Raw genomic sequence first — 27,674 nt, 5'->3', positions numbered from 1 at the left:
TCTTGTTTTCTCCTGCTTTAGAGGTTAGGAACCAAACCAGTGGCTTCAAAGCAGATTCCCACTAAACATCAGGAAGAACCTTTATAACCGTAAGAGCTGTTCTATAGTGGAACAGACTTTCACGAGAGGTGGTAAATGCTCCTTCACTGGAAGTTTTAAAGCAGAGGTTGAATGTCCATCTCTCATACATGATCTAGTTGAGATTCCTGCATTTCAAGGGGTTGGACTGGATGACCTTTGGGGTCGCGTCCAACTCTACAATTCTCTGATTCTAAGATTCTCTTTCTCCATTTTAACTGCTGTCCTGTTAATGAGTCTTTTTTACAAAATCAGATCTCCTCAAACACATAGTTGAGCTGCAGTTTTAGTGAACTCACTTGTGCACAGCAGTTGCTCACCGATAAGTGTTTCCAAGCAGTGGATATACTGTCTGAAGAATAGCACAGATGTTAAAGGGAAAAGCAGAGGCACTACTTTAGGACTCCTACATGCCAGCTATTAAATCAGTTGCCTGCTATGCAGTAGCATCCAGTGTGGGTGGGGGGCACAGCTGTGGTGCCATCCTCCTGAGTCCAGCATCACTATAGCTTACCTGGACAGAACTATGACAGGGCAGGGCAGTGGCAAGTTGGTTATCTGTTCACTCTTTGCATATCCCTATGGAGATCAAACAAACAAAAAAAATATGATTTTTGGGGTGCAGTTTATTATTTCAGTTCCTATTCATGTTTATTTTGAAGCAGGTTGTTCAGGTAAAGGATAGCAAACCTAGCCAAACATTGTGGGGGCCACTTGAGAATTAACACTAGGGTTGGGCTGCATGTGGCAGACACACAAAATTTTGTATGTGGAAACTCCTACATGCATAGGCCAGAATCTCATGGTTAGTCATGTGGGCTGCAGATTTATGAGGCAGATTTGGAGGCTTCCTGTGGGACACCGGCAGCCGATCGCAGAGCTGATTTGGGCCTCCTGTTGCTAGCAACCAGAATTGATCTCGTCTATCTGAGATACTGGCAGAGGCTAAATGCCTTTGAGGATCTTACTAAGCTCTGTTGGTTAGAGCAATCAGGGACAAGGGGGCTGGGCACAAAAGTGCCAAAATAAGCTTAGGGTTTATAATCTTCAAACGGAGAACTACTTAGCCCTTAGCCCACGTGACCTTAGAAATTGGATTTCTGATTAGAATGCCAACCAAGACAGAGCATCCATCATTGTCGCCCATTACTCTATTTGACCCCCCCCCCCCCCAATTTAGACCAATCACTCAAGGCCCCGTTACCTTGAGACCTTCCCACAACCATGCAGGGCCTTTGTAGAACGAAGATTCCAAGGTTAATGTTGTAAATTTCTTTTTATGTTGTAAACTGCTACAGGAGAAGAGGAGGTTAAGGGGTGATATGATAGCCATGTTCAAATATATAAAAGGATGTCACATAGAGGAGGGAGAAAGGTTGTTTTCTGCTGCTCCAGAGAAGCGGACACGGAGCAATGGATTCAAACTACAAGAAAGAAGATTCCACCTAAACATTAGGAAGAACTTCCTGACAGTAAGAGCTGTTCAACAGTGGAATTTGCTGCCAAGGAGTGTGGTGGAGTCTCCTTCTTTGGAGGTCTTTAAGCAGAGGCTTGACAACCATATGTCAGGAGTGCTCTGATGGTGTTTCCTGCTTGGCAGGGGGTTGGACTCGATGGCCCTTGTGGTCTCTTCCAACTCTGTGATTCTATGATTCTATGATTCTAGGTTACACTGTATGGTTATATATGAAAGTTTCCTTTTATTCTCTGTCGTCCGTTATAAAGGCCTTTGGCTATATACAATAAAATTGACTCTCTCCCCCTATCTCTGCAGCCCATATTAGGGTGGGTGGGTTGGGGGGAGAGACCTTTGCAGCAGTATCCGAATTAGACTTTTGTCTTATTGGAGAAACGCTTCTTTGAAGTCAGTTCAGGGAAATGTTAAATATGGTTTTCTCCAACTCAGATTTTTCCTTCTTTCTTAATCCTCTAAGCACCAAGCAGCTGTATTAATACTGTTACTTTCAGGAGTGTGAGATTAAAGGATTTGTTAAGGGGTATGTGTATGTGTGTGTGTTGGTTCACACTGCTGTGTGAGCAGCAGGCAAGCCAGCTGATTATTTGTGGCCTGGTAGTTTTTGGAGTTATTTCCAATACTGAACCATTTGTTCTAAGATACAGTCTGAACATGAGGAAACATTAATATACAGTAAATGTTTTATACCAGCTACCAACACCCCCATCTCTTCTTGTATTGAATTCAACCTTCTAACATCTTTTATTTAATCTTTTCTTTCTTTAGTTCCTTCTTCCTCTAATCTCTATGTTCCTTCTCATCAGAATCCTTTGGCCCCAGTTTTATATTTTATCATATTACAGTTTATTTTACTAATCCTTTCCCAATTTTATCTGACTTGCCCTTTTGAACAGAACCCTATTCCTATTGAACTGTGTCCTTTCTCTCTCTCTCAATTACAACATTCATTTCTCTTTTCTCTTGTATTCTCTTCTTGATTGTTGTTACTTTCTGAACATAGTGCAGAAGTGTGGTCACTCAGAACTAAGCCTCCTTGTGTTCACAGACCCTCCAAGTGTCCCGGTTTTCCAGGGACAGCCCTGATTTAGAGAAGCCATACCAGTTTCTGATTTGATCCTGGAATGTCCCACTTTTCCTTAGGATGACCCAATTTTTATTGGAGAAATGTTGGAGGGCATGGAGATACACTGGCAGAGGAACTGGAGTGCGGAGGGAGCGGACCACTGCCTGCACCACTATTTTGGTAGGGTGCCATCGTGCCCCCCCCCGGACATGCGCCACGCACCCCCCGTGCACTGGGCGCCATGCCCCCAGAATGTGCGCCTCGCCCCTGCAGACGGCGTGCCACGCTCTCGTGGTTGACGTACCATGCCCTTAGGATGCGCACCACGCCCCCGTGGGCGGCGTGTCACACCCCCAGGAGGCACATCATGCCCCTTTTCAACAACAAATTGTCGCTTTTTTGTGTTGAATATATGCTATATGGTAATTTATGGACCTAATAGGTCTCTAAAGCCATTTGCACATAACAAATAGGAGCCTACACAACACAAAACACTGTTGCTGTATGTAGATTTTATTTTATTCATTTTTTATCTTATATTTTGGAAATGTACATCCAGGTTTTTTTCCCTTTAATTTTTTTTGGGGGCCCAAGAGAGTGGGGCCCTAAGCCAAAGCTAGTTTAGCCTATATGTAAATCCGGCATTGGTTGGAAGCTGGGGCAACCCAATAAGCTGTGTGGGATATAAATAGTAAAATGATCATTATGGAATGGGATGCCCCTATTTTCATCAGAGAAATGTTGCAGGGTATGTGTTCAATGAGGCTCATAAGAAAGGAGCAGCCGGTCTACTTCAAGTGGCTTACTCAAAATACACTATCTAGACACAGCATCCCCAACCGCATTGTCCTGGCCCTTAATGCAGAAGTCATAGTCTTGTAGGGCCAAGCTTCAGTGCCTGAGCCTCTTTCTGATGGGTGCTGCTAGCATGTTGCAACCAACATAGGAGGAAGTGGTCAGTCTGAAGGAAAGCTTCTTCCCCCTAGGTATGACCAGAGCTGTTGCTGTTTTTTCCGGGCCCAATTTATCTGGGTATGTGTGTGGAAATTCCCACACCCTGGACTGGCTCCAAGGCTCTTATTTGAAAACAGTTCCCTTCCCTTGATACAGGATACATCTCACTCACCATTCCAGGCAGCAGTGAAATGCCTTGTCTCAGAAGTCAGCTTGGCTGCTTAAACTGAGTGAGATATTGGTGGAGAAAGGAAGTGCTTTCTCCCTGGGGAGAGTCAAATAAGCTGGGTGCTGTCTTGTCCTGAGTAAACACTTAGTTTTCTTGAGAATCTCAGAACCCCGACCCCAATCTGGGGGCTGTAGACTTTTTAAAAGAGGGAGGGTAGTTACCAGATAGTTGGTGATATGACTAGCAGTTGTGCAAGGAAGGGCATGAGCAGGCTTCCCATTGCAGGGCTTCTTCCTAGGCAAGCGTATAGAAAGTGATTGCAACTTTTAGCAGTTTAAGTGTGTGCAGGACTGTACTCATTTTTGAATAAAAAGAACTTGAAAGAAATATACATTTGGGGAAGTTACATCTTCAAGACAGTGTGACTACCATTTTTATAAGAATTGGGCTTTCTAACTTGTATTTCTTTTTCCTCTCTTTTCTGTATCTTGTCTTTTTTATTATAGCATCCATACATTGCTTTATTCATGCAGCTAGATTAGCCATGTCCAACTGGTTGATCGTGATCTACTGGTCAATTGCGGGGTGTCCCTGGTTGATCCTGGTTGATCGCGTGATCGTGATTGATAGCCCCCACCCAAAACAGCTCAACAACCCCAAAACAAGTTCAACAACTTTTGCTCCCTCCAAAAAGCTGAACGGCCATGTTGTTGTTTAGTCGTTTAGTCGTGTCTGACTCTTCGTGACCCCATGGACCAGAGCATGCCAGGCACTCCTGTCTTCCACCGCCTCCCGCAGTTTAGTCAAACTCATGCTGGTAGCTTCGAGAACACTGTCCAACCATCTCGTCCTCTGTCGTCCCCTTCTCCTTGTGCCCTCCATCTTTCCCAACATCAGGGTCTTTTCCAGGGAGGGAGTCTTCTCTTTTCATGAGGTGGCCAAAGTATTGGAGTCTCATCTTCAGGAACTGTCCTTCCAGTGAGCACTCAGGGCTGATTTCCTTAAGAATGGATAGGTTTGATCTTCTTGCAGTCCATGGGACTCTCAAGAGTCTCCTCCAGCACCATAATTCAAAAGCATCAATTCTTGGGCGATCAGCCTTCTTTATGGTCCAGCTCTCACTTCCATACATCACTACTGGGAAGACCATAGCTTTAACTATATGGACCTTTGTTGGCAAGGTGATGTCTCTCTGAACAACCATAGCTCCCCCCAAAAAGCTCAACAACTTTGGTCAATCCAATGGGTAGATCACTGCCAGTTTTTGTTTTTTTGTTTTATAGTGGGAGTAGATCGCAGTCTCTTGGGAGTTGGACATGACTGAGCTAGATCTATCTATCTATTTTTTCCTATCTTCCATATATACATAAATTATAACAAAGAAACAAGGGACATTATATTTTAATTTGTTTTTTTGGTTGGAAGTACATATGAAATAACTATTAGATTTTTTTTAAAAATGAAGACCAACCAGTCACCTAAGAAATTCCAATCTGTTTATGTACATATTATTCACTGAAGCACACACTCCAGTTTTTCTATTAAAATATTGCATTTTATATCAGGATTCATCTTGCTTAAAAATAATTTACTTTGTTAACAGCATGCAGGTTTATTACAAACATGCTGTGTTCCTGACATGATCAAATTCATTTAAAGCTGACTTTATTGTTCAGTAAAAATAGTTCTAATAAAATCTTATTGCTATATAATGCATTGCTCATAAATTACTTTTAAATGATATTAAAGCATTCTTTGAGCAATGACAGCAGATAATATTCTAAAGAAGATTTTCATTAAAAATAGAGAGGATTCCATTTAAGTGTTTGCTTTCAATTTAGCAAAAAAAGCTGTAGGAACTCCTGATTTACTACTGCTTGCTATGTTCCGCTGGAGGGTTGTAGTTTGTGATCTATAAGATAAGCCTCAGATTTTCTGTTACTGCCACACAGCTTGAGGAACTCCCCAGCATAAACCACTTTTTTATGATATTCATTTTTTCTTCCGTGCCCCTGCAAGAAACATGACATTCTGTGGAGGTAGTGAGTTACTGTTTGCAATTTTGTTAAATATTTGCCACAGACCTTCCAAGTGTCCCTATTTTCCAGGGACGTCCCTGATTTAGAGAAACTGTGCCAGTTTCTGATTTGATCTTGGAATGTCCCACTTTTCTTTAGGTAAAGGTAAAGGGACCCCTGACCGTTAGGTCCAGTCGTGGCCGACTCTGGGGTTGCGGCACTCATCTTGCTTTATTGGCTGAGGGCGCCGGCGTTTGTCCGCAGACAGCTTCCGGGTCATGTGGCCAGCATGACTAAGCCGCTTCTGGCGAACCAGAGCAGTGCACAGAAATGCCGTTTACCTTCCCATCGGAGTGGTACCTATTCATCTACTTGCACTTTGATGTGCTTTCGAACTGCTAGGTTGGCACGTCCCTATTTTCATTGGAGAAATGTTGGAAGGTATGGAGTTATCCAATCCTGAAGGCAATCCTATGTAGGGAAGTTTTGTTGTTGTTGTTTAATGTTTTATTATGGTTGGGTTTTTTTTATGTTGGAAGCTGCCCAGATTGGCTGGGGCAACTCAGTAAGATGTGTGGGGTATACATAGTAAAAATACCATTATGGAATGGGATGTCCCTATTTTCATTGGAGAAATGTTACCCTCCTGGATTCATATGTAATGGCATGTGAGAATTCATCATAAACAGCTAGAAAATGTGTATGTAGAATAAGAGCAGATAGTAATACAATAGTGAGGTTGCATATCTGTAATGCATTTATTTTGATGAAATACTTAAGTACTCAAAAAGGAATCAAAGGACTGCATGTGGGCGTAAAATGAAGAGCAGACTCCCCCATGCCTGCTTGATCCACTTCTGACTTTCACATATTTAATTCTAATGTGTAAAGGCAGATTCTAACCATGTTCAGTCAAATGCAGTTAAAACTCCCCTAGTGATCCAGTATCCTGCATAATCAGGGTTCCTGGTCAAAGGAAGGATTCTTACCCCATGCAACTTAACCAGGGGTGGGAGAGAAATATGGCAAAAGTGAATTCCAATGCAGAGACATCCATTTGCACTGTGCAGATTGGATTAGATGTCTGCTCAAGAATCTGTACCTTGCCTGATCTCCTAATTACCTTGCCGATCTTATAGGATATGGTCTGTGGGCTGCCCCTGTGGCTTTTCCTGCTTGTTTCTTTAAAAAAAACAACAACAGTGTACTGCTGCCTGCAAATGGCTAGCTAGTACACAGGAATCGTGGGTGCAGAGATGCTTCTTCCAGTACAATTGCCCCTAAGAGTGATGGCACTACATCAAACTGAGTTGCTCCCAGGGATGTTTGCTTCTGTGTTTTCCATAGATATACTGGGAGATGCCCTATGGGCTAGCTAACGACTTGTGAACAGCTGCACTTACATTTGTAAAACAAGCAAGAGAAGACAGAAAGATCAGCTTGTTGTTCTTTTCAGCCAAGAAATTATATGCAGGTGTTGGGGTTGGTTGCTTTGTTTTTGAATATGCATGAATTCATTCTAAAATATCTACACAGAACTGGGACAGGGCAGACAGTACTCCAGTACCATGGGACCAGTTGAAATGTGTTCTTCAGCCTACCTCTAGAAAGCCACACCCATAATAAAACACCACTCTGGAGAGGGCCCTCTGGAGAGGGACGCGGGTGGCGCTGTGGGTTAAACCACAGAGCCTGGGACTTGCCGATCAGAAGGTTGGCGGTTCGAATCCCCGCAACAGGGTGAGCTCCTGTTGCTTGGTCCCTGCTCCTGCCAACCTAGCAGTTCGAAAGCATGTCAAAGTGCAAGTAGATAAATAGGTACCGCTCCAGCGGGAAGGTAAATGGCATTTCGGTGCGCTGCTCTGGTTCGCCAGAAGCAGCTTAGTCATCCTGGCCACATGACCAGGAAGCTGTACGCCGGCTCCCTCGGCCAATAAAAAGAGATGAGCACCGCAACCTCAGAGTCGGTCACAACTGGACCTAATGGTCAGGGGTCCCTTTACCTTTACTGGAGAGTGTCCTAGTTATATTTGAAGCAGTTATGTGACGCAGCATGACAGCTGTAAGTTCAGGATCTGGCAATGAATTTGACCGTACAACACAGTAATGCAGCACCATGTGTCATGGAATAAATTTTTATTTCCTTTCCTAAGGAGCAGGAGAGAAGAGAACAAAGACTGTGAGCACAGGGACAGCAATGTGCAAAAGGGTAGATGGTACAGGTTTCTTATGAAAGTCTTACAGGGCTGAAATAGCAAGCAAGCACTAATTTACAACATACTGGAACAAAAAGGTGTGGGGTGCCATTCCTCTGGGACAAGGAGGCTGCTGGTAGCAGCAGGAAAGGAACTGAACTCTGATTTTGGGTCTGGATATAATCTCAGCCATTATAACCAATGTGTGCTTTTCCATTGACTGAAATAGGTTTTGGTTTAGAGCTTGCACCCTCTTCAATACAGTAATTCTCATTAGCACTTCAGATAATCAAAGGGCTAATAAGCAAAGTTGTTTAATAACTCATTCGATATTGCTGGTGGCTGGATTTTGAAAAGAGACTACACTGAAGGGCAATCAGAGGGTCAAAGAGAACTAGGTCATTTGTGCAGTTTTCTTTATCAGTTCAAAAATATTGATTCTTCAGAGAACTGCACTGAGCATAAAGGACACATTTAAGGTCTTCTTGGCTTCTGTTCCTTCCAGTTCTTCAATAATTTCATACAATGCAGTAAAACAGTTCAATCTCTGAATTTTTTTAAAAAATGAAATTTAACTTAACACTGCTTTTCAGATATACAAACAACTTGTGCAGTCCTTTGGATGTCTGCTCAGAAATAATCCCCAGCAGCTAATCAGAAGCCGCAGTTTGGTTTTCGAACATTTTGGAAGTTGAACGGACTTCCAGAATGGATTCCGTTCGACTTCCAAGGTACGACTGTATAAGCAAAACTTTCACCTACAATAGTTATGTCTAGGCTGAATTTCTATGTAAACTTCCTCAAGAACACATCCTCTTTAAAAAAAACATACTTACAAGTAAACATGCATGAGAACAACCTGTTAGCATAGCAAAATATTATGTATGAGCACTTTAAACTGATGTTTTTAGTGGTGTACAGTAACATCAAGACTTAAATAATAAAATACAAAGTAGATTTAATCATAAATCATGAATTCCAGCTACAGCAACGTATATGGCTCTATAACATCAGACAGACAGGGGAATGTTTCGGGAGAAACTCAGCCAACACAAAAGGATGAGACTCCCTTTGAACCCGAATTGGAATACAGAACTAGATATTAAAATTGCAAGGGCACAGGGTAGCATTTCAAAGAGGCCAAAGCATTCTAGGGTAAAACACACGTTTGAAAGTCATTTACAAACATACACTATGTACAAGTGTTTTTGTATGAATGGTAGAAGTGTCTGAGCCAGGATTAGTTGAAAGATACAGGAGAAGCAAAAGGAAGTACAGACGACCCTCAATTTACACCGGATTACATTTTGGGGATAGCACCTAAAGCTGAAAATGTGGATAATCAAAACACATTGGGCTCAATGGTGGGTTGGATTGCCCAAGTCTTTTTTTTTCCTGTCCCCTTTCTGTGCCCTTTTTAATTTTTAAAAATTATTTTGCCAAGCGCATGAAGCTGAATGTGCACAAGTTAAATGTGCACAAATTGTGAGTTACCTTTACACAGGGCATAGTAAAACAATGGCCCTCAACTTGGATAGGTTTAAAAGGGCATTGGACGAATTCAAGGTAGATAAGCCTATTCATTGTTAGTAGCCACAATTGCTATGTTTTCCCTCCACTGTCAGAGGCAGCATGCCTTTAAATAACAGGTGCTGGAAATTGCAAGTGGCGTACTGCTGAGTTCATGCCCTACTTGTGGGTTTGCCTTGAGCATGTGGTTGGCAGTTGAGAGAACAGGATACACTATGCAGAGCTCTTCTTAGTTCTTATGGTTAATTACTTACTGGTAGATGCAAAAATTATATCCTTTCTAGGATCTCTAGAAAGATCCTAAGGTGCCAGATGTCTAAAACTGGCTGTTAAAATTTGGGAGTTATGCAGAGGAGAGTTAGATTAAACATAGATTCTAAAATGCACAGAATTATCTTTCTGAAAGAACTTTATTTTGCTTCTGGGAGCACATAAAAAAACCCCCCATAGTTTTCAGAATTACGTTACAGATGTTGAGAAATATTATAGTAACAAACCTTTGATTTTAAAATACCTGTATCCTGTTGAATCTAATGAATGAGAAAATATTATGAGAGTAGGTGGTATAATCAATTGTAATCAACCATGGAAACAAAACAGTGAATAAGGATTTGGTATGCAGGCTTAGAAATGCGAAAGAACATTTGCCCCAACACTATTGGAGGAAAGCAGCTCTATGTAAAATGCATCTTAAAATAAATAATATAGGGTAAAGTAGTGTTAATGTTTCCCAAGCATAGAGCGGAAGGATAGAAGGCTCAAAGTTTTTGCAACAAAGAGCCAGAGTTTGCCCATTATTTATCATTAGAGTTCATTTCAGTCCAGAGCAATGATGAAAAAAGAATATTGAAAGCACAGAGCCTGTGATGTACTTGGGGGAAAAAAATATTAATGCAAAACCAACAAAACTGCAGTGCCATTAGCAAGCTAAACATAATGATGCTACTGGCAGCGAAATTGAACTCTTCAAGCATAGGAAGAGAATTTTATTTAAACTCATCCAACAAAAATGACTGTCCTCAAGAATTAAAACATGGATGAGGCTGGTGCCCTTGAAGCTTTCCAATTGTTACACTCTGAAAGTTCTAAGTCAAGGAGCCACGTTAGACTGCAGTCAAAAGAACTTTGGAAAGTGGTCGACATTGTAATAGTTTAAATAACATGCAATGTTGCAGGCTAATGGGGTAAAACCTGAGAAAACGTATTCCTCTTTGTAATGATACTGCTAAATGGATAATTGATGAAACTGCAGAGAGCTGGGAGGACAATGGGATATTGCTTTTTCACACCTCAAATCCTCCATGCTTTACATTTGCTGTGAAGCAACTGTTGCTAAAGAATGGTTACTGCTGATACGCATTTGATTGAGATTAGCACAGAAAAACAAAAAACAGTTGTGAAATGTCTATGTACATTGATTTGGTAATGATTCCAGATTTGTTGCTTATCATTGATCTCCACAGAGTTTCATCTATATAGTCCTGAATGGATCAGAAACGGATCCATATGTCCCATCATGTTCTCCAGTGGCCCCTTCTCTTGTTACTGTTGTGAAAAAGGAGCCATTTTAGGTAGCTCTTTAGCAACAGGCCACGCAGGGGAAGAACCCAAACTGCAGTCCCTCTCCACCCCTGTGTCTTCCTTAGTTCCCTGGGTCAATGCTGGTTTGGGAAGAAGCTACAACATGACCTTGTCCTATATTGCTTGGGCCTTTTTGTATTCCCATTACAGCTTATGTGATTCTCTGCCCAATTGCTTTGGTGTAAATCCCATCAAATTCGGTGGGACTTGTTTATTTATTTTTCCAGGCACTTCTATATGGTCACATGCAATAAAACAAACCGATACATATTTCTAAAACCAATAAAAAATAACACAAAATAAACTCAGCATAATTTAAAAGAACAAAGAACCACAAAAGATAAGGGGAACCATACACTTAATAGACTTAATGGTCTTTACTTCATAATCAACAAATTATACGTCTTCACTTCCCAAAGTCTTGTGGAAGTGGTATGTCTTTTTCTGCCTCCTAAAACAGTACAATGCTGAGGGGAGCAATGCCTCAGTGAGATGTCTTGGTGCTGCCTCTGAAAATGCCTGCTTCTGAGAATACGATCACAACTTACACAGATTTTACTTACATAATTATAGTTTTATGTGCTTCTCCAAAAAAAATTGTGAAAGGTGGGCAGAGAGTGTGGGGAAAACTGTCCAGGGGCAGGAAAGCGGAAAAGTCAATAATCACATGCACCATTTCCTTCACCTTATGAGAGTGATCAGAGGCACCAGCATAGTTTGCAGGTGCCCTCACAAGAACAAATGAAGGAGCACAGAGATTATGTGAGTGGCCTAAAAAAGTTATCAAAGGAGCAGCCTAGAAGTATACATGGACATTGCAAAGCATGGCCCTAAAATGCAAGGCCGCTTGTTCAACTGGTGGACAACCTAAGAAGCAAAGATGGCTTCCAACACTGGAAGAAAAAGTGGCTGTGCTGGACTGCTTGAGAGGTGGCAAGTCTTGTCTGCAGTGTGACACACAAAGATGACCGCAAGAAGTGCAGCAGTTGTCATGAAGATTCAAGGGAAAGAAATCAATGTGGCTGAGGCAGCAAGTGCTCCAGAAACTGTGAAGGTGATGAACCAGGTGTGTAGCCAGGCTTTGGTCAAGACTGAGAAGGCATTAAACTTATGGCTGGAAGATGTGAACTGCAAACATGTGTCTATTGAGGGTGTCACATTGTGACAAAAGGCTCTCACACTCTATGCACAATCTAAACCTTCCATCGAGGGTAGGCAGTCTGTGAAGCAATTCAAAGCCAGTCCTGGTTGGTTTAACAATTCTAGGAACTGCTGCAGCCTCAAAAATGTGCACATACTGTAACTGGGCAATCTACAGCTGCAGACTAAGAGGCGTCAAAAGCCTATGTGGAGCAGTTAAAGAAGTTGTTAGATGACAAGGGATATCTTCCACGGCAAGTTTTTAATGCTGACAATATGGGGCTCTTCTGGAAGAAAATGCCTGACCTTTTTACAGCTCCAAAACTGAAAAACAAGCCTCTGGCTTCAAAGCAGCTAAACACCATGTGACTATGTTGTTCTGTGGCCAGGCTTGCTGTATACGTTTGAAAATTCCCACACCTTAAAAGGCAAGAACAAGAATCTCATTCCTGTTTTCAGGCAGTCCAATAAAAAGGCTTGGGTGACTACAGCAACATTTCTGGATTCGTTCCACAAGTGCTTCGTTCCAGAGGTGAAGTGCTACATTGAAGAGAAACACGAGGACTTCAACATGAGGACTGTCAGGCTTCAGGGAAGTGGCTTCCTTCCATTTGACCCATGAATAAAGGGAGGGAGCAAAAATAGTCTCTTACCATTTAAAGAGATTTTAATGACCACAGTGAAAGAACAAAGAGTCCATTCTCAGAGTAAAGGTGCTCCCAATTAAGGTTTACACCCAATTCCCCCCAAGTCACCCGAGTCACTTCCTCATCTTGCAACCTGATCTCGCAACCACTGTGCCTTCTGTGCAGCTACCTTATCTAATCTCATTGACTGACCTTCGACTGATCGGCTGGATACTTTCCAGCAAACCGGAGTCTGTTAACTCTCTCTCCTGGTTCTTCTCCTCCTATCTGTTCACCACCCAGTTCTTCCCAACTTTTGTCTTCTGAACTATGTCCCTCTGCAAACCACTGCTCCAAATCTATACTGTGTCACTGCTCCTGGGAAGATTAAGGATCCTGATCAGGAGCAGGGGGGGGGGGAAGGCTCCCACCATTCCTCATCTGTGCAGCCCTCCTCAGCACGGTCCCTGACAAGGACTGCTTCTCATTGTGGACAATGCTCCTGGCCACTTTGAGGCTCTCTTCTTTGCACATAACAATGTTGAAGTTGAAGTCTTCTCCCCACCATATGACCTCCCTCAGCCAGCCTCTGGACCACGGTGTGATTCACTGCTGCAAGGTGATTTACAGGAAGCTCACTTTCTCATGGATACTGAATGCTGTGGATGCTGATTCCAATCTTAATCTCATGGAATGCTGGAAGTCCTTCAACATTGCCAGTTGCATCACTTACCTCAAGCAGGCAATGGAGGTATTTGAGCCTGAAACAGTGATGCATGCTGGCAAAACCTTTGGAAGGAATGCGTGAGAGATTTTAAGGGTTTTCCAAGCACTGAAAACAAAGTGAACAATATAGACCAAAGCTGGAAGAACTAGTATGATTTTGTACAGAAGCAGAGGTGGAATTAGGGGGCATTTCTGCACTGGGCTCTGAGCCAAGAGGGTGATACAGGGAGTGCTGGAACAGTGACAAACAACAGAAAGTGAGAGGTGGGGGGACACCAAATTTAGGCATTGTACATACAGGGTGCTGCTGAAATTTTAAAGCCCAAAGTCTGCCACTAGCAGAAGATAAAACTGACAAAGAGGTGATGGCGACAGCAAGTTGGAACCTGCATAAATTTGCTCAACTCTTCCAAGCGATAAAGCATGTCGGTGATTTGATTGCTGAGTTTGATCCCTCCATGGAATGAAGCCTCAAAATCGCACGAAGGATTACAGACACTGTGAGACTGTACCAAGAAATGTTTGATTAGCCCAAGAGACAACAGCAGCAGTTACCGTGCTTCTCACAAAAAAATATCACCAGCCAACACAATCAACCTCTGAAGCTGAACCACAGCCAAGCACTTCATTTGAAGCAGGCTGTCAGTCACCCATACTTGTCCTTCTGGAACAACATCCATCTCAGAAGAGGAACACTAAGCAACACAGTTGTCATTCACTGGTAAGTGTTGTGCTAAGGTTTTTATGGTTTTTAAAGGGTTGTTCTGACTATACACAATTTTGCCTTCACGTGCTACCCCAGGATGTAACCTCCATGTAAGACGTGATGCTACTGTAGACATGGTATTATTGGGCAGCAAGACACAATGAGTACTTCTTAAATGTTACTTTCCAGCCCAAAGTGCTGGCAACATTGTTTTTCCTTTCACTTTCTCCATCCTCCTACTAACCGCCAATCAACTGAGCTTCCCTGCTTTGAGTAGCATTATTGTATTATGTCCATTGATGTTGAGCTTTTTAACCGTTAGCTTGATCTCCAGCTCAGCTTGTTTGACTATCTACTTAAACTCTTGACTCAGCTATCCTGATCAGCTTACCCAAAAGCCTTTTGCCTGAGTTCTCAAAGGCCCTTTTTATGTTGACAAATAATTTTTGTGCAGCAGAAAAGGGTCCATACATTGATTATACATTAATATATAATCTGTTAAATTTAAAGCTCACCAAAGACCTGGATCTGAAAATGAGAAGTGTGTTTCCTCACTGAGATAATACTATTCATTTTTTAAGTGGGGTGGGGGGGAGTGTAAGATAAAAGGACATATTGCGTGCATCACAATAAATTATTGACCCTGCAGAAAGGAGATTGTTAAAAAGAAGGTAATCCTATAGTGCAAAATAGATCAGAAGGACTTCAAAAGTTAGCTAGAAATTTATGCATATATTGCTGACTGTAGCTTGTGGTTAGTGAGAAGAGAGCTTAACTAAGAGTCTGGGGTTGGCTGTTATGCTCCCAGAGCCAAAGCTTGGCTTAGCTCAGCGTGGTGCAGGATCAAAAAGGTCTGGGGAGTAGCAAAGCGACTGCAAGCTCCACTCTGGAAGTTGCACATTTGTGTGGTCCCGATAAGCTATAGTTTGACTTACTGTGCTGTGCAAAGCAGGCGAATGAGTCTTTGACAACAATTCCACTCTTCTCTGTTTGTTTCTCGAATTAATGCAATAAAAACAGTGGACTTCTTTCATGAAATTACACAGTTTGGGTATGCAGCCACCGATGTTCATTGCACAGGATAAGCTTATTGTAGAACGGGTCTTTGCTTCCCTAAAAGCAATCACTGTTAATCAGTCATTATTCTCATGTTTGTCTGAATCTCATTTCACCTCAGTAGCTAAGCAGAGAAGGGGCTTGCTACACACTTTGCTACCTTGAGTTCCCTGTTCTCACCTCACATTTTTTAAATAGAACCACACATTTACTTTACATTTAATAATGCCGCAGCATTAGAATAATTTATGCAAAGGCTTATACGTAAATCTTGAGCTGTTTACCCTAACACAAATTTCATTATTATATTTTTGGAATCTAATCTCCGGATTTATAAGATGTATTTTTTTCTTTATTAGAAAACTGCAGTTTTTACATAGTTTAACAGATGGCAATGGCAAAAGTGACTGTGGGACATGCCTTCTGAATATATTAGTTTAAGTCATATAATATCTTAAAATCCTTTATAAATAGCAGCAGCTGTCAGACATAAATATGGGGGAAAGGCAGATCTTTAAAAAGAAACATTTGCTCTTTCATTTGTATATGAAGAAATGGAAATGTGGTTCAGAATCTGTTCAGAAGTATTTTTTGTCTAAATCACAACAATGTTACTGTTCAAACAAACTGATTAGGCCAAAGGTGTTTATTGCATGCATCATTGAAGCAGAGAAGTAAAGAACATGCAAGATCTATTGTTCCCATTAGACTTCCTTCTCCTCTGGTAGATGACTTCCTACCTTTTAATAGCCAGAAGAAAGGGGGCGGGGAGCAGGAAAAGGCTGCACAGCTGTTAGTTTGTGAAGTATTCATTCTTTCCTTCATTTTCCATTCCATTTTTGTGTTAGTCCAGAACAGAGGTTGGCAACATGGTGCCCTTCAGATGTTAGACTCCAGTTCCCATCGGAACCAGCTGATGATAGGGATGATGGGATTTGTAGTTCAACAACATATGGGAGGGCAGCATGCTGGCTATCCTGGTCTAGCAGCAACTTTAAAAATATAAAGAGTTCCATCCTTGGCATGAATTGGGACTTGGGGACTTCTAAAGGGGTACCTGGGATCAGTCTATCATCTAAATGAAGACGGGATGCATTTTCAAATCTGGTATCTGAATCTCTTCTTCCTTCATTTTGGAATTCACCAGACCACTCTAAAGCATATGGAGGACTTCCTTGGAGACACTGGGAGTCTTAGTATGGGAGTATTAGTTACTGGGAGTATTAGCTGCAATTAGAACATAATGTGATGTTATTTAGGAACTGTAATGTTCATTTCTTCTTTTACAGTCAAGACGTGTGGATCTAATCTTCAGGGTCCTGGTGGCACCTTCACATCCCCCAACTTTCCATTTCAGTATGACAGTAACGCTCAGTGTGTTTGGGTTATCACAGCAATCAATCCAAATAAGGTAAGTTCACTTTTGATAATAATGTAAAGACCTAAAAGTTGTGATCAGAAGGATTAGCCAACTTTATATTATTTATATATTACGTACATGCATAGCATACACGTGTATGTTAAACGAATCTCTGCGGGGCTGCAGAGTTATTGTGATGGGTGAAAGGATGGAGTTTGTTGCTGTTGGAGATGGGGAATGGAGCAAGAAATCATGTCTCTTTGCACTCCTCATGGTCTCAAATTAGCAAACAATGTTGTTGATCACTAGGATATTAGAAGCTGGTGGGGGTGAGATACCTTAAATTCCTGGGTCCAATACAAGTTAGGCTTCATCAAGGTTTGGGGAGTTAACTGGTGCAAAACACTGAACCCCTGGGTTAAGCTTATGTTAACAAGCCAAGCCTGGTGATAACTAGTCTGAGTATTGTTGTTGTTTAGTCGTTTAGTCGTGTCCGACTCTTCGTGACCCCATGGACCAGAGCATGCCAGGCCCTCCTGTCTTCCACTGCCTCCCGCAGTTTGGTCAAAAGTCTGAGTATTAGGGGGACAAAAATGAGTGATAACCTAACAAAAGAGGAGCCATCAGGACATTCAGTGCCAGACAGCAAGTGGAGGGGAGGGCCCTCCCTCCAATTGTGTTTCCCCTCCAGCTGTGTGTTAGCAAGCAGAGACAAAAGCTTGTAGCATTTCCATTTTGGATGATGTAAGCCCAGGAAATCATTTGCGTCAGCAGCGACAAGTGTGCAGGGGCAGAGGAGAATGCAGTTGGTTGGTTTTATGCAACAGAGAGGATTGGGCACAATCGGTCTCTCTGAATCTGATACTGTAGCAATGGAAGGAGCAGGGCCCCCTTAGGATGTGAATGCTCTGAACTCCCTCCATCTAAGCTCAAGGTTGTATATATGTGCAAATAAGCCATATATCATAAAGTCACCACAATCTCCACTGTGCCTCATTGTTCAAAGGGAAACAAAGACCTTGGGTTAAGTGCGCCTGCACTCCTGGAATCTTGCACTGCTCATAGATATCAAGGTGGTGTATAATGATATTTAAATTAAGGTCAGTCTTAAATATGCACCTCTGTTCCAGCCATAGATCACCATGGTAGTAAATCTCCAAGGACAAAGGGAGATATCGTGGATTTTGCTTCAGGGGTAGTCTTCCATCACTTGGCCTTGGGGATAGAAATAGATTTGAATGTACAAATAAGGTTGATACAAAGGCATTTTTAAATTCAACTTCATTCATCCTTCTTCTTTCCAAATAGTCTGCCTCTCATGTTTAAATAATAGTTTATTTATGGCATGAGTGGATCATAAGAGGATACCCTGGTTTGGCTGTCTGGAATTATTATTATTTTAATTGTCTTGTAATTTTATGGAAGCACAATTTCACTTTTCTCCCTTTTGCATAGAATATGCCATAAAAGGTAAAGGTACCCCCTGACCGTTAGGTCCAGTCGTGGATGACTCGGGGGTTGCGTGCTCATCTCGCTCTATAGGCCGAGGGAGCCAGCGTTTGTCCGCAGACATCTTCCAGGTCATGTGGCCAGCATGACTGAGCCGCTTCTGGCGAACCAGAGCAGCGCATGGAAATGCCATTTACCTTCCCACCAGAGTGATACCTATTTATCTACTTGCACTTTGATGTTATTTCGAACTGCTATGTAGGCAGGAGCAGGGACCGAACTACAGGCGCTCACCCTGTCACGGGGATTTGAACCGCCGAAAAGAGCATTTACAATACAGAGAAGGTGGGGAGGAGATACTGTACAACACAGGAGAGAGAGAGGAAGATATCATACTGAAATGTGCTACTGCGAAAGCGGAAACATGAATCTGTTTGCTTCTGTGTGTGGTTCTTACATAACAAGTTACTTTTACCATTTTGGCGACAGTCTCAGATCCTAACGAACAATTCTGCAATCAAACATACATCTGTGGGTTTTTCACCATTTGTTCAATATATGGTAGTCAATAAACACTGTTCATTCTAAATATGTTTTCATACACGATATTTTAAAAATGATTATATAACAGCTTCTGTTATTTCATCATGCTGAGCTTTAGGCATATCAAGTAACGATGGGGCCAGTTTTCTACCTGAAAGCACTTGCATTCCTACACCCTGCTACATCTGGCTTGGGATCCCAGTTCACCCCAATCCTTTCTTACCTTGCATGAACTCAGCGGCCTGTGCCCCATTGACCTGCTACTACTTATGTATTGCCAATAGGTTTACCTATTTATTTCATGGCTGTAGAGATGCCAGGCTCCCCTACTTACTGGTGGGCAAATCTTTGTCAATTTATCAGAACCTATTAGGTGCTGGCTTCCTATTCTAAGTGGGAAAAGCGTATTCACCAATGCAGGCTGCCTGGGAAACAGGCCTCCAATATTGCGTTAAAGATACAGTGAAGTTATCAAAAGCATTGGCTTGATTTTCCTCGAGGTGAAGCATTTTACTGTGCCCAGTTCCGTGCTCCCCCCCCCCCTTCGTAAGTGTGCATAGGATTTCTGCCTTGAGCAAGTTAATTCTTCCATCATGGGATGAAGAAAATTCAATATCCGGTCAACCAGCCCACACCTTATCGTCTTGCAAAACTTCATTAAAATATATTATAGGATTTTCATGAGTGACCAAATAAAATGGGGACAGGTAGTATACGCCAAATAAATAAATCTATAAACCAAATATGCCTAATCCTGAAGAAAGTTACAGTGCCATTCTGTAATGTCTACTCAGAAGTAGGCTCCTTTGTATAGGATAGCAGCTCAAAATGATCAGTATTGCGTTGCTCAGTTTTCTGTATTCTATATCTCCTGTTTCTCTGAAGTTAATAACAAGTTAATATTTTGCCTCTCTGGTTTCAAAAGAAAGAAGCGAGAACTTCTGGATTAGAGCCTGTGGCTCCAAACTAAGGATGCACTTAACAAAACCAGAATCTGGAATCAACTTAACAACAACAACAACAACAATAGTGTTTAGCTCAATTTGTAAAATAATACTGTTTGCTAATATCCTTAAAAATTGAACACAGCTGTGTTTCAATTAATTTTGTTGTTTACATGGGTGATGATCTCCAGTATATCCTCGCATTGAAATCCTTTTTAGGGCACTCAGTTATTTGGCATAATTGCCAATCTGTATGGACTTTTATTTTAATATATTTATGATAGCCTTTGGCTAAAGAGTAGTGCTTCAATCATTCAGCTATGGCAAGAGTTGCTTACAGCAATAGTTAGCTTGCCTGAAGAGCTTTGATTATTATTTTTCAAATAAAATAAATCAGTCTATTGGGATTATTTACAGGAGTGAGATGGACTAGAAACTACTAGGAAAACAAACACATCTTATTATTTTAGTTTCTGCTGTATAACTAACTATTCTATTGACTTTAGTGTTCATTCCATAAATACTGTTGGAATTGCTTCGGCAGACATCCGTATCTGTTTCATTGATTGTTCTGGTAACTGTGTGCTATGACCCCCAGAGCACAGTTGTATTAAATAAAAAAAATAGTTCACCCATTTCCTTTTCAACCTCTTCACACTTAAGGTTAAATAAGGTTTGACATATCTTCTTACTGTCTTCATATTTTGAAACAAGTCATCCAAAATGACCCTAAGAACACAACAACTTTTACTTTCAATAGTGTTGTGTCACAAAAGGACTTCTGGTTAATTTGGGGTCTCAGGGATCTTAGAAGGTGAGAGTCAAGAAAGACATTGATCATTTCAGGTAGGAAAACTGTTTTTGTCCCCATAATAGCAGTCTATGGTAAAGCATCCTAATGAAAACTCACACACACACACACACACACACACACACACACACACACACACGCACACGCACACACACACACACACACACACAATCCAGTTAGCCAGACTAGACATGGTGAGGGTAGAAGCCAGAACTTCGCTGCTTCAGTGGGGTCTGCTGTATTCTCCAACTCTCAGGTTTCCTCCGGGTTGGTTTTATAGGTTATTGTGAGTCTGAAAACATATGGAAAATGTGTCTGGCAGTATATCACCAGGGGCTGTGAACATGACTGACAGTGCGTCAGCAGATTTTTTGGCTAACCAGTTGCCCTTATCTCAGTCCATTTTCCTGGATTGCTTAGGTGGCCTTGGGCCACATCCTGATAAGTGTGGTTCATACTGCCTTACTCTCATAAAGGCTTCTGGTATTCTTCCACTCTGCTGAAGACTTCAAGCACTCAGCCATCTTTTATTTCCCATGGCTTCAGGCCTAATAACTAACATGGAAGCCAGTCATGCAAAAATCCACACGCTTATCCCTCTATGTCTATCAAGTGTCAGATTAGGACTAGGAAGACTCAGGTTCAAAATCCTACACACCGACCAAGCTTACTTGGTACCTTTGGACCAATCACCAACTCTCATACAGTTATGAGGATAAAATGAGGCAGTGGGGATGTGCTGGGCCTGGGGGTAACCCGGGAAACTCGGTCCAGGACTGGTCCAGAATCCGAAGGTTTTGCTAGGAGTCAGTCCAACAGGGCCAAGGCAGGACACGAGGCAGGAAACCAGACAAGGGCAGGTACAGGACCTCAGGCAGGATCTGGCATACAGCAATGTTGCTCCCGCAACCTGGGATGGGGTCTAACAGCATTTTATCTTTGTTGGGGTAGTGGACAGTTCTGATCCCCTGGCGACTCACCTCCCTGTTTCGCCCGACGGCGAGCACTCCTCCTCTGAGTACTCAGGTCTCTCCTTCTCTCAGACCTTAGTCTCTGCAGTTCAGGAGACGTTGGTGGGTTACTAGACCCAGGGGCCACCTCAGCCTCCCCTGACCCAACTGGTAGCGGAGCAGCTGTAAGTGATGTCCCAGCTGAAGGCAACGAGGTATTCCCCGCATCTGGAGCCAGGGCAGGCTCAGGCCCCTGACTTGGCCCAGCTGGTGTTTGTTGCAGGGGAACCTGTGCAAACTGGAACTCTTCAGGATCAGACCCAGACTTGGTTCAGATGATGCCTGAGGCAAAGGATCCAGTGCAGACTGAGACTCCTCTGGTTCCGAGTCCGAGCCCGAGTCCCAGGCCATCACAGGGGAGAACCTTCAGCTTCTTGGAGGAAATATATATTATGAATATAATTAAAATAACAAATAAGTTAGTACTACAAACTATAAGAAAACCACTTTATTGGAACCCAGTAAAATGTCCTTAAGGAGAAAATACATTTGAAAAATACATTTGGAGGCAGGTGAGAATATTTCACTCTTTGCAGCATCTTTCCCTTGCCCCCCCCCCAAAAAAAAACCTTTCCCACTTACACACATGTCATGTAAAGTTCTGCAAATTAGACTGGGGGCTTTAAGCTGGCTAGTTCCTCATATAGTGAAAACAAGGAGCTGGAAAATGAAACAGTGGCACCAGCCATATTAATCTGTGATTTATTGCCAATAGGACCGAACTGCCCAGTTGTGCTACTACTTTTTATGAGTTCTCATTTAAAGGCAGGCAATAAAATGGATACTAACACACGCTCTCAGAACTTTTTATATTAATTTTGGTACAGAATTCTACAGAGGCAGCAGGTTTTGGGGTTGTTGTTTTTTAAGTCTCAAGAACTAGTTTAGATGTTTTATTTATCTGGGGCTTCTCAGAGCATCTCAGTTGGTGTATCAGGATGGCACAACATTTTTGATGATTTCAGCAATGCTACAATGGAAGTAGGGTAATTCTTTGATAACTCATCTTGGATTTCGACAAGTGTAATAAACATTTCAAACTGAAAAATGTTGATATACCTTTGCCTTTCACTCATGTGAGGCCTGTAGCTACCTTCAAAGGGACCTTGTGTTCTAATAAACATTTATCAATTCAGCGACACATATAATGCACAATCTTTTGAAAAGCTACATATTACCCAGGAGGCTGCTTGAGATGTTCTAACAAAGCACCACAAGTGAAAGTTTTGCTTTCCCTCCCCCAGTTATATTTCTGCCTCTGTTACTGTTTCAGGCACTGGAAGGAGATGTGCTATCCCTTGTGGGGAAATGCATGTTCTGCCAAGGTACTGGGAGAAAACATATTGTTATTCACTATCCATTCTCCAAGTAGAGGGAGTTCTCAGGGGTTTCCTAGGAATGAAGGTCGCTGGAGACTTATGGTGTCTTTGTGATATATGGTTTTATTTACGCATATATACAGGCTGAGCATAAGATGGAAAGCACATAGCAATAACTCTTCAACAGATAATGATCTAGGTTTCTAGGACCTCCCTAATGTCAAATATGCAGGATTCAACACAGTGTGAGGCAGGTCTCTCTGTCCTTTCTTAGCCCAGTTTTTAGACCAAAATGTCATTTATCCTCCTTCTTACAGATCCACACCTTGCTGACACCAGCTCTAGTTAAAGGAGAAGGAAGGCCTACTCCCATCTGCTCAAATTTCAGAATCTTCAGCTAGTTGTTTCTGTGGCACACTTTTGCCTGACCTTAACATAATGAAGTTGATACTTAATAGACTTGGGCAGAGCACACACACACACACAAAATGCAAAATGAACCACTCATCATAGAAACCAGTGGTAGAATGTGGGTGCCCTTCAGTGTTTTGAATTGTTATTTTAATCAGTGATAAAGTATAGATTTCTTTTCATGGTCCTTTTCATTTTCTACAAAGACTGTAAACGAAATATATAAGGAATTACGGCCATTACACAGAAAGCCTGTTCATGAAATATCAATGTTCTAGACAAGTTACTATTACTGATAAAATTGCTTTTTTAAAAAAAAACAACCAATATTCTCTTTTCCAGATTGCTACAACTTGAATTATTGATTTCTAAGCTGTATTTTTTTTTTTAAATTCTCAAAACAAGAAGGCTGAAATAGTCATGATTGCATATGCAATAGAAGAAACTGTGAAATAGGTACCCAGAATGTTGCAGCAGGTCCCTTTCCTGTTTGAGCTTTCGAAAGCCTGTGTAGAACAGGGATTAGTATATTAGATGTGGCCAATAGTGGGAGGTGGGGTGAAGCCACAGAGCTTCCTTCTCAATACCCAGTGTCTCTACAGCTTACCTGGATAGCACAGGTGGGGGAATGCAATGACAAGTACACAGGGAGGAGATCAGATGAGCTCCACTAATGTGTCTGTCCAGCCGTCCACTTGCCACCACGCTGGCCAAGTAAGCTATTGAAGCTTACTCAGCCATGAAGCTTACTTGGTGTTCTTGAGCCAGTCCCAATAGCTCAGATTTGCCTACCTCACAGGGTTGTTTTGAAGACAAAGCAGGATAAGTCTCAGTATGGTGCCATGAGCTATTTGGAAGAAAGCTTCAAATATGATAGATAGATAGATAAAAAAAAAGTAAAGGGACCCCTGACCATTAGTTCCAGTCGCAGAATACTCTGGGGTTGCGGCGCTCATCTCACTTTACTGGCCGAGGGAGCCGGTGTACAGCTTCCGGGTCATGTGGCCAGCATGACTAAGCCGCTTCTGGCGAAGCAGAGCAGCACACGGAAACACCTTTTACCTTCCCTCCAGAGCGGTGCCTATTTTTCTACTTGCACTTCATGCTTTCGAATTGCTAGGTTGGCAGGAGCAGGGACTGAGCAAGATAGATAGATAGATAGATAGATAGATAGATAGATAGATAGATATAATAAACAATAGTATCCTTAATAGCAGTAGCTACTGGTGTTGGCAGTTCCGGCAGGGCTGTGTTGCTCACTTGACTTTCCAACTTTGTGTTGTTGCTGTTTAAGAAGATTTGGAGGCAGACTCCCTGTTCAGGTAGTCTCCCTGTTGCCCTGCCCCTCTCTCTTTTGGCAACATTGTGTGGCATTGGGATGCCAGGTAAGCATCAACAGCACTGCCAGTGGTGCCCACACAGTCACTACTGCTCTGTGGTGTGGGAGAAACTGCAGTGTGCTTTTTCTGCCTCTTTGTTTGGTTAGCCTGTCAGCAGAGATGCACAACCCCCTTCACATCTTATGTCTCTTCCATGATGAACAGGACAATGCACAGACATATGCTAGCCTTGCTGTTTCTGTTGCATCCCTGTTGCCCGCCCCATAGCCCTCCTCACATTGGAAGGTAAAAGTCAGTAGTGTGTTCATGTAGGCTCCCTGCCCTGATCTTCAAGGGTTTTAAATTGTGCAACCAACCTACAGGAGCAGAGAACTTACCCTTCCAGTGGGTGGATGTCAGGCTTTGGGGAAACAGATCCCTCCCCTGGTGGCAGTAAATAAGCAGATCAAACGAAAGGAATGTTCTTACCAGATAAGTTCTTTAATAATCATAGCGAGAGAGGAATGCATATCTCTCTAAGAAATGGCGTTGCTCCCAGTAAAGGTTCACCCCCTCTGTCCCCATTAATCTATATCACTCCTATGTCGGGTAATCTGAACTTGTTGCTGTTGCGCTTTCTGTTTTATCACTCTCGAAGCCCGTCTAGTCCTAGGTGAAGGAGCGGTCTGGAATGCTGTCTCTCTCCTGGTGTTCCCTCTTCTAGCTGTTCCTCACTCAGTATTTCCCAGCTTTCCCCCCTTGGACTATGTCCCTCTGCAAACCACTGTTCTAAATCAATACTGTCCTCCTGCCCTTGGAAAGGTTCAGGCGAAGGGGGCAGCAGCTCCCACCATTCCTCCGCAGTCTAGTCCCTGACAGTAGAGGGCTGTGGGACTGCGATGGGAACATGGCAAAGGGGGCGGGGCCATGGTCATTCCTTTCAGATGAGAAGAGAACACATGAAAGGGCCTTCTGTGTCAGGCACAAGGCATGAAGGCAATGTTTCAAGCCTCCTACTTTTACTGGTCACATCTGTGTAGTGTTTTTGTCATTTTGATTTATCAGTCTTGCTCATCTTCTTTCAGCTGCATTTTTAAAAAAAATGTCCTTTGTCTAAAAAGCAGTTCATATTCCAGAAAGTATGGGTTTGAAACACAGGCATTTACACACATTTTGTGCTTCCTCACAAATGCTATCACACCCCTACCTTGAATAGGGGTATAACCCATATAAGGAGACTGCTTTTTTAATCTGTTCTGTGTTGAATTGGATGGGATACCTCAAACCTTTCATAAAATATAGTAGGCTGAGCTGAGGACATCAATACATAAGCATGTCACATGTTGTCTGGCCCTAAGGTTAAAATTCTCTTTCCTTAATACATGGCTTCAGTGAACATTTTTTGCCTTTTGAAAGAAATAATAGGGTGCCGTGTCATTGCTTGCTTTTGAGGTGGCTGAAGGGTGATTGCAAATGCCCTTTTTATTATACAAATAATCTCCCAAGTGGTCTGCACTCTGCAACACTCTCAAATTTTCAGTTACAACTCAGGGAAATACATTGTAAAGTGATTCCTGCCATGGGGCTTTTTCACTCAGGAAATGCAAGCAGCCAAGGAGGCTGCAGATTGCTGGAAAAATTGTTCACGGGAAAGAGAAAAAAGCACAAACCACCCTCAGCAACCTCACAGTGATGAAGCAAGGTCAAATCCCTGCACCCACCAGAATTATAAAGTGCCCCAAGAATGGGGAATATCTCTTTCTATCACAGGGAAAGAAAGCTCCAGATGGATAGGGGAGATTTCAGTGCAACACTAGTAATTATTTAAAGCATGAAATAAGGCAAAAACAAGATATGTATCTGTATACGGCAAACATCTAGTTTGGAACTAAGAGAAATGCAAATCTACTTATGCAGAAAGGAAATGAAAGGTTATGAGGGCTGCTTCCAATTTTCTTATGAGCCATGTTTTTATGTTCCATTTTTCCCCTGTTTGCAGTGTGTTTCAAATGCCTGCTTCTAAGGCAATTTCTCAAGAAATATTCTGAGGTAGTAACAGCGTAAGGCATTATCGATCCCCTGGCAAATGCTTAAAGAATGGTTGGAATGACGGTAGTGACTTTCATATCAGTTTCCTGTGTTGGGAAGCAAAGAAGTTAAATAAAAGCTAATTGTGGGGGAAGAATCATGTGGGTGGAAGTCAAATGCTAACTCTTATTGATTACAAAGCAGAAAGGCACCAGATAACAATGAGAGCAGCATCTTTTCCCTGTTGCTTTTCAGAACCTTTGCATTAGCCCACTTGTTTGGGAAGTGGAAAATTTATCTTTGGTTAGGAAGAATAATGACTCTTGCACCATTTCTGCAGGTGTCTATGGTCATGTATATCTGCAAGATGCTTCAGCACACTTTTTGTCCCCAGATTAGTATACCGTATTTTATGCTATTGATTTGAAGAAAGCATTTTGGGTCACTTCAGATGCCCATTTTATTGAACGTTTATCTTGATTTTTTTTTGCAGAAAGTTTGTGAGGAGTTTAGATGATGTCAGCTATTTACAGAGCATTCAGCCTGATTTGTTTGCAGGGAGGTTTGTAATGTCAAATAAACCAAGTACTATTCCACACATTCCAATGCATTTTCCTGTTAGTTTTGCCTTATCACAGAAAGTTTGTGGGCTTTTTTTGGACGGGGGTGGGGGGGTAGGGAGCTCCAAATCAACTTTAATTTGCCAGTCTATGATTGAAATGGTAACAGTGCAGAGGTCCCTTGGAATTTCTTCCTTACAGTCTACATTGCTATCCTTTCAGTACTTTTTTTTGTCCCTCTGCATTTAGATCTGCTAATTTTTTTTAACAGACTTTGATTGATTCCTAACATATGATGAATAAAAATAAATCATTCAGATGCATATGTAGATTAGGAACTGGTGGCATCCAGAGTCCCCAGCCACAGAAGGAAAGAATGCAATTTGAAAGTGTGAGCATTGGTTTCTCTGCTTGGAATATATCTGGAAGGGGTGGCAGGTTGTTGCTTTTGGCTGTGTGCACAGACATGCCTCCACACTAAGTTTCTGAGATTCCAGTTCATATATTCCAGTTGCTTTCCATAGTCTTCCTTGAACAACATATGTCTGCAGTGCAATCAGAACTTTGGAAGATATTTATGTTCTCAACAGATTCACCTTTG

The 27,674-nt window shown here is 42.1% G+C and overlaps 1 protein-coding gene across 5 annotated transcripts in view; it reads left to right on the top strand.

Moving 5' to 3' along the window:
* CSMD3 (CUB and Sushi multiple domains 3) overlaps positions 1–27,674 on the top strand; it is a 607,508-nt gene that overhangs the window by 307,430 nt on the left and 272,404 nt on the right. For all 5 annotated transcript variants that reach the window (XM_081204227.1, XM_081204230.1, XM_081204229.1 and 2 more), the window contains one exon: positions 16,609–16,730. In XM_081204227.1, the coding sequence (XP_081060353.1) occupies positions 16,609–16,730 (122 nt within the window). The remainder of the gene's footprint in view (positions 1–16,608; positions 16,731–27,674) is intronic.

The sequence above is a fragment of the Podarcis bocagei genome (assembly GCF_964188305.1).
Source record: "Podarcis bocagei genome assembly, chromosome: 8".
Taxonomy (NCBI): Eukaryota; Metazoa; Chordata; class Lepidosauria; order Squamata; family Lacertidae; genus Podarcis; species Podarcis bocagei.
The sequence above is the reverse complement of the archived record's forward strand: the minus strand, read 5'-3'. Positions and strand labels throughout refer to the sequence as shown.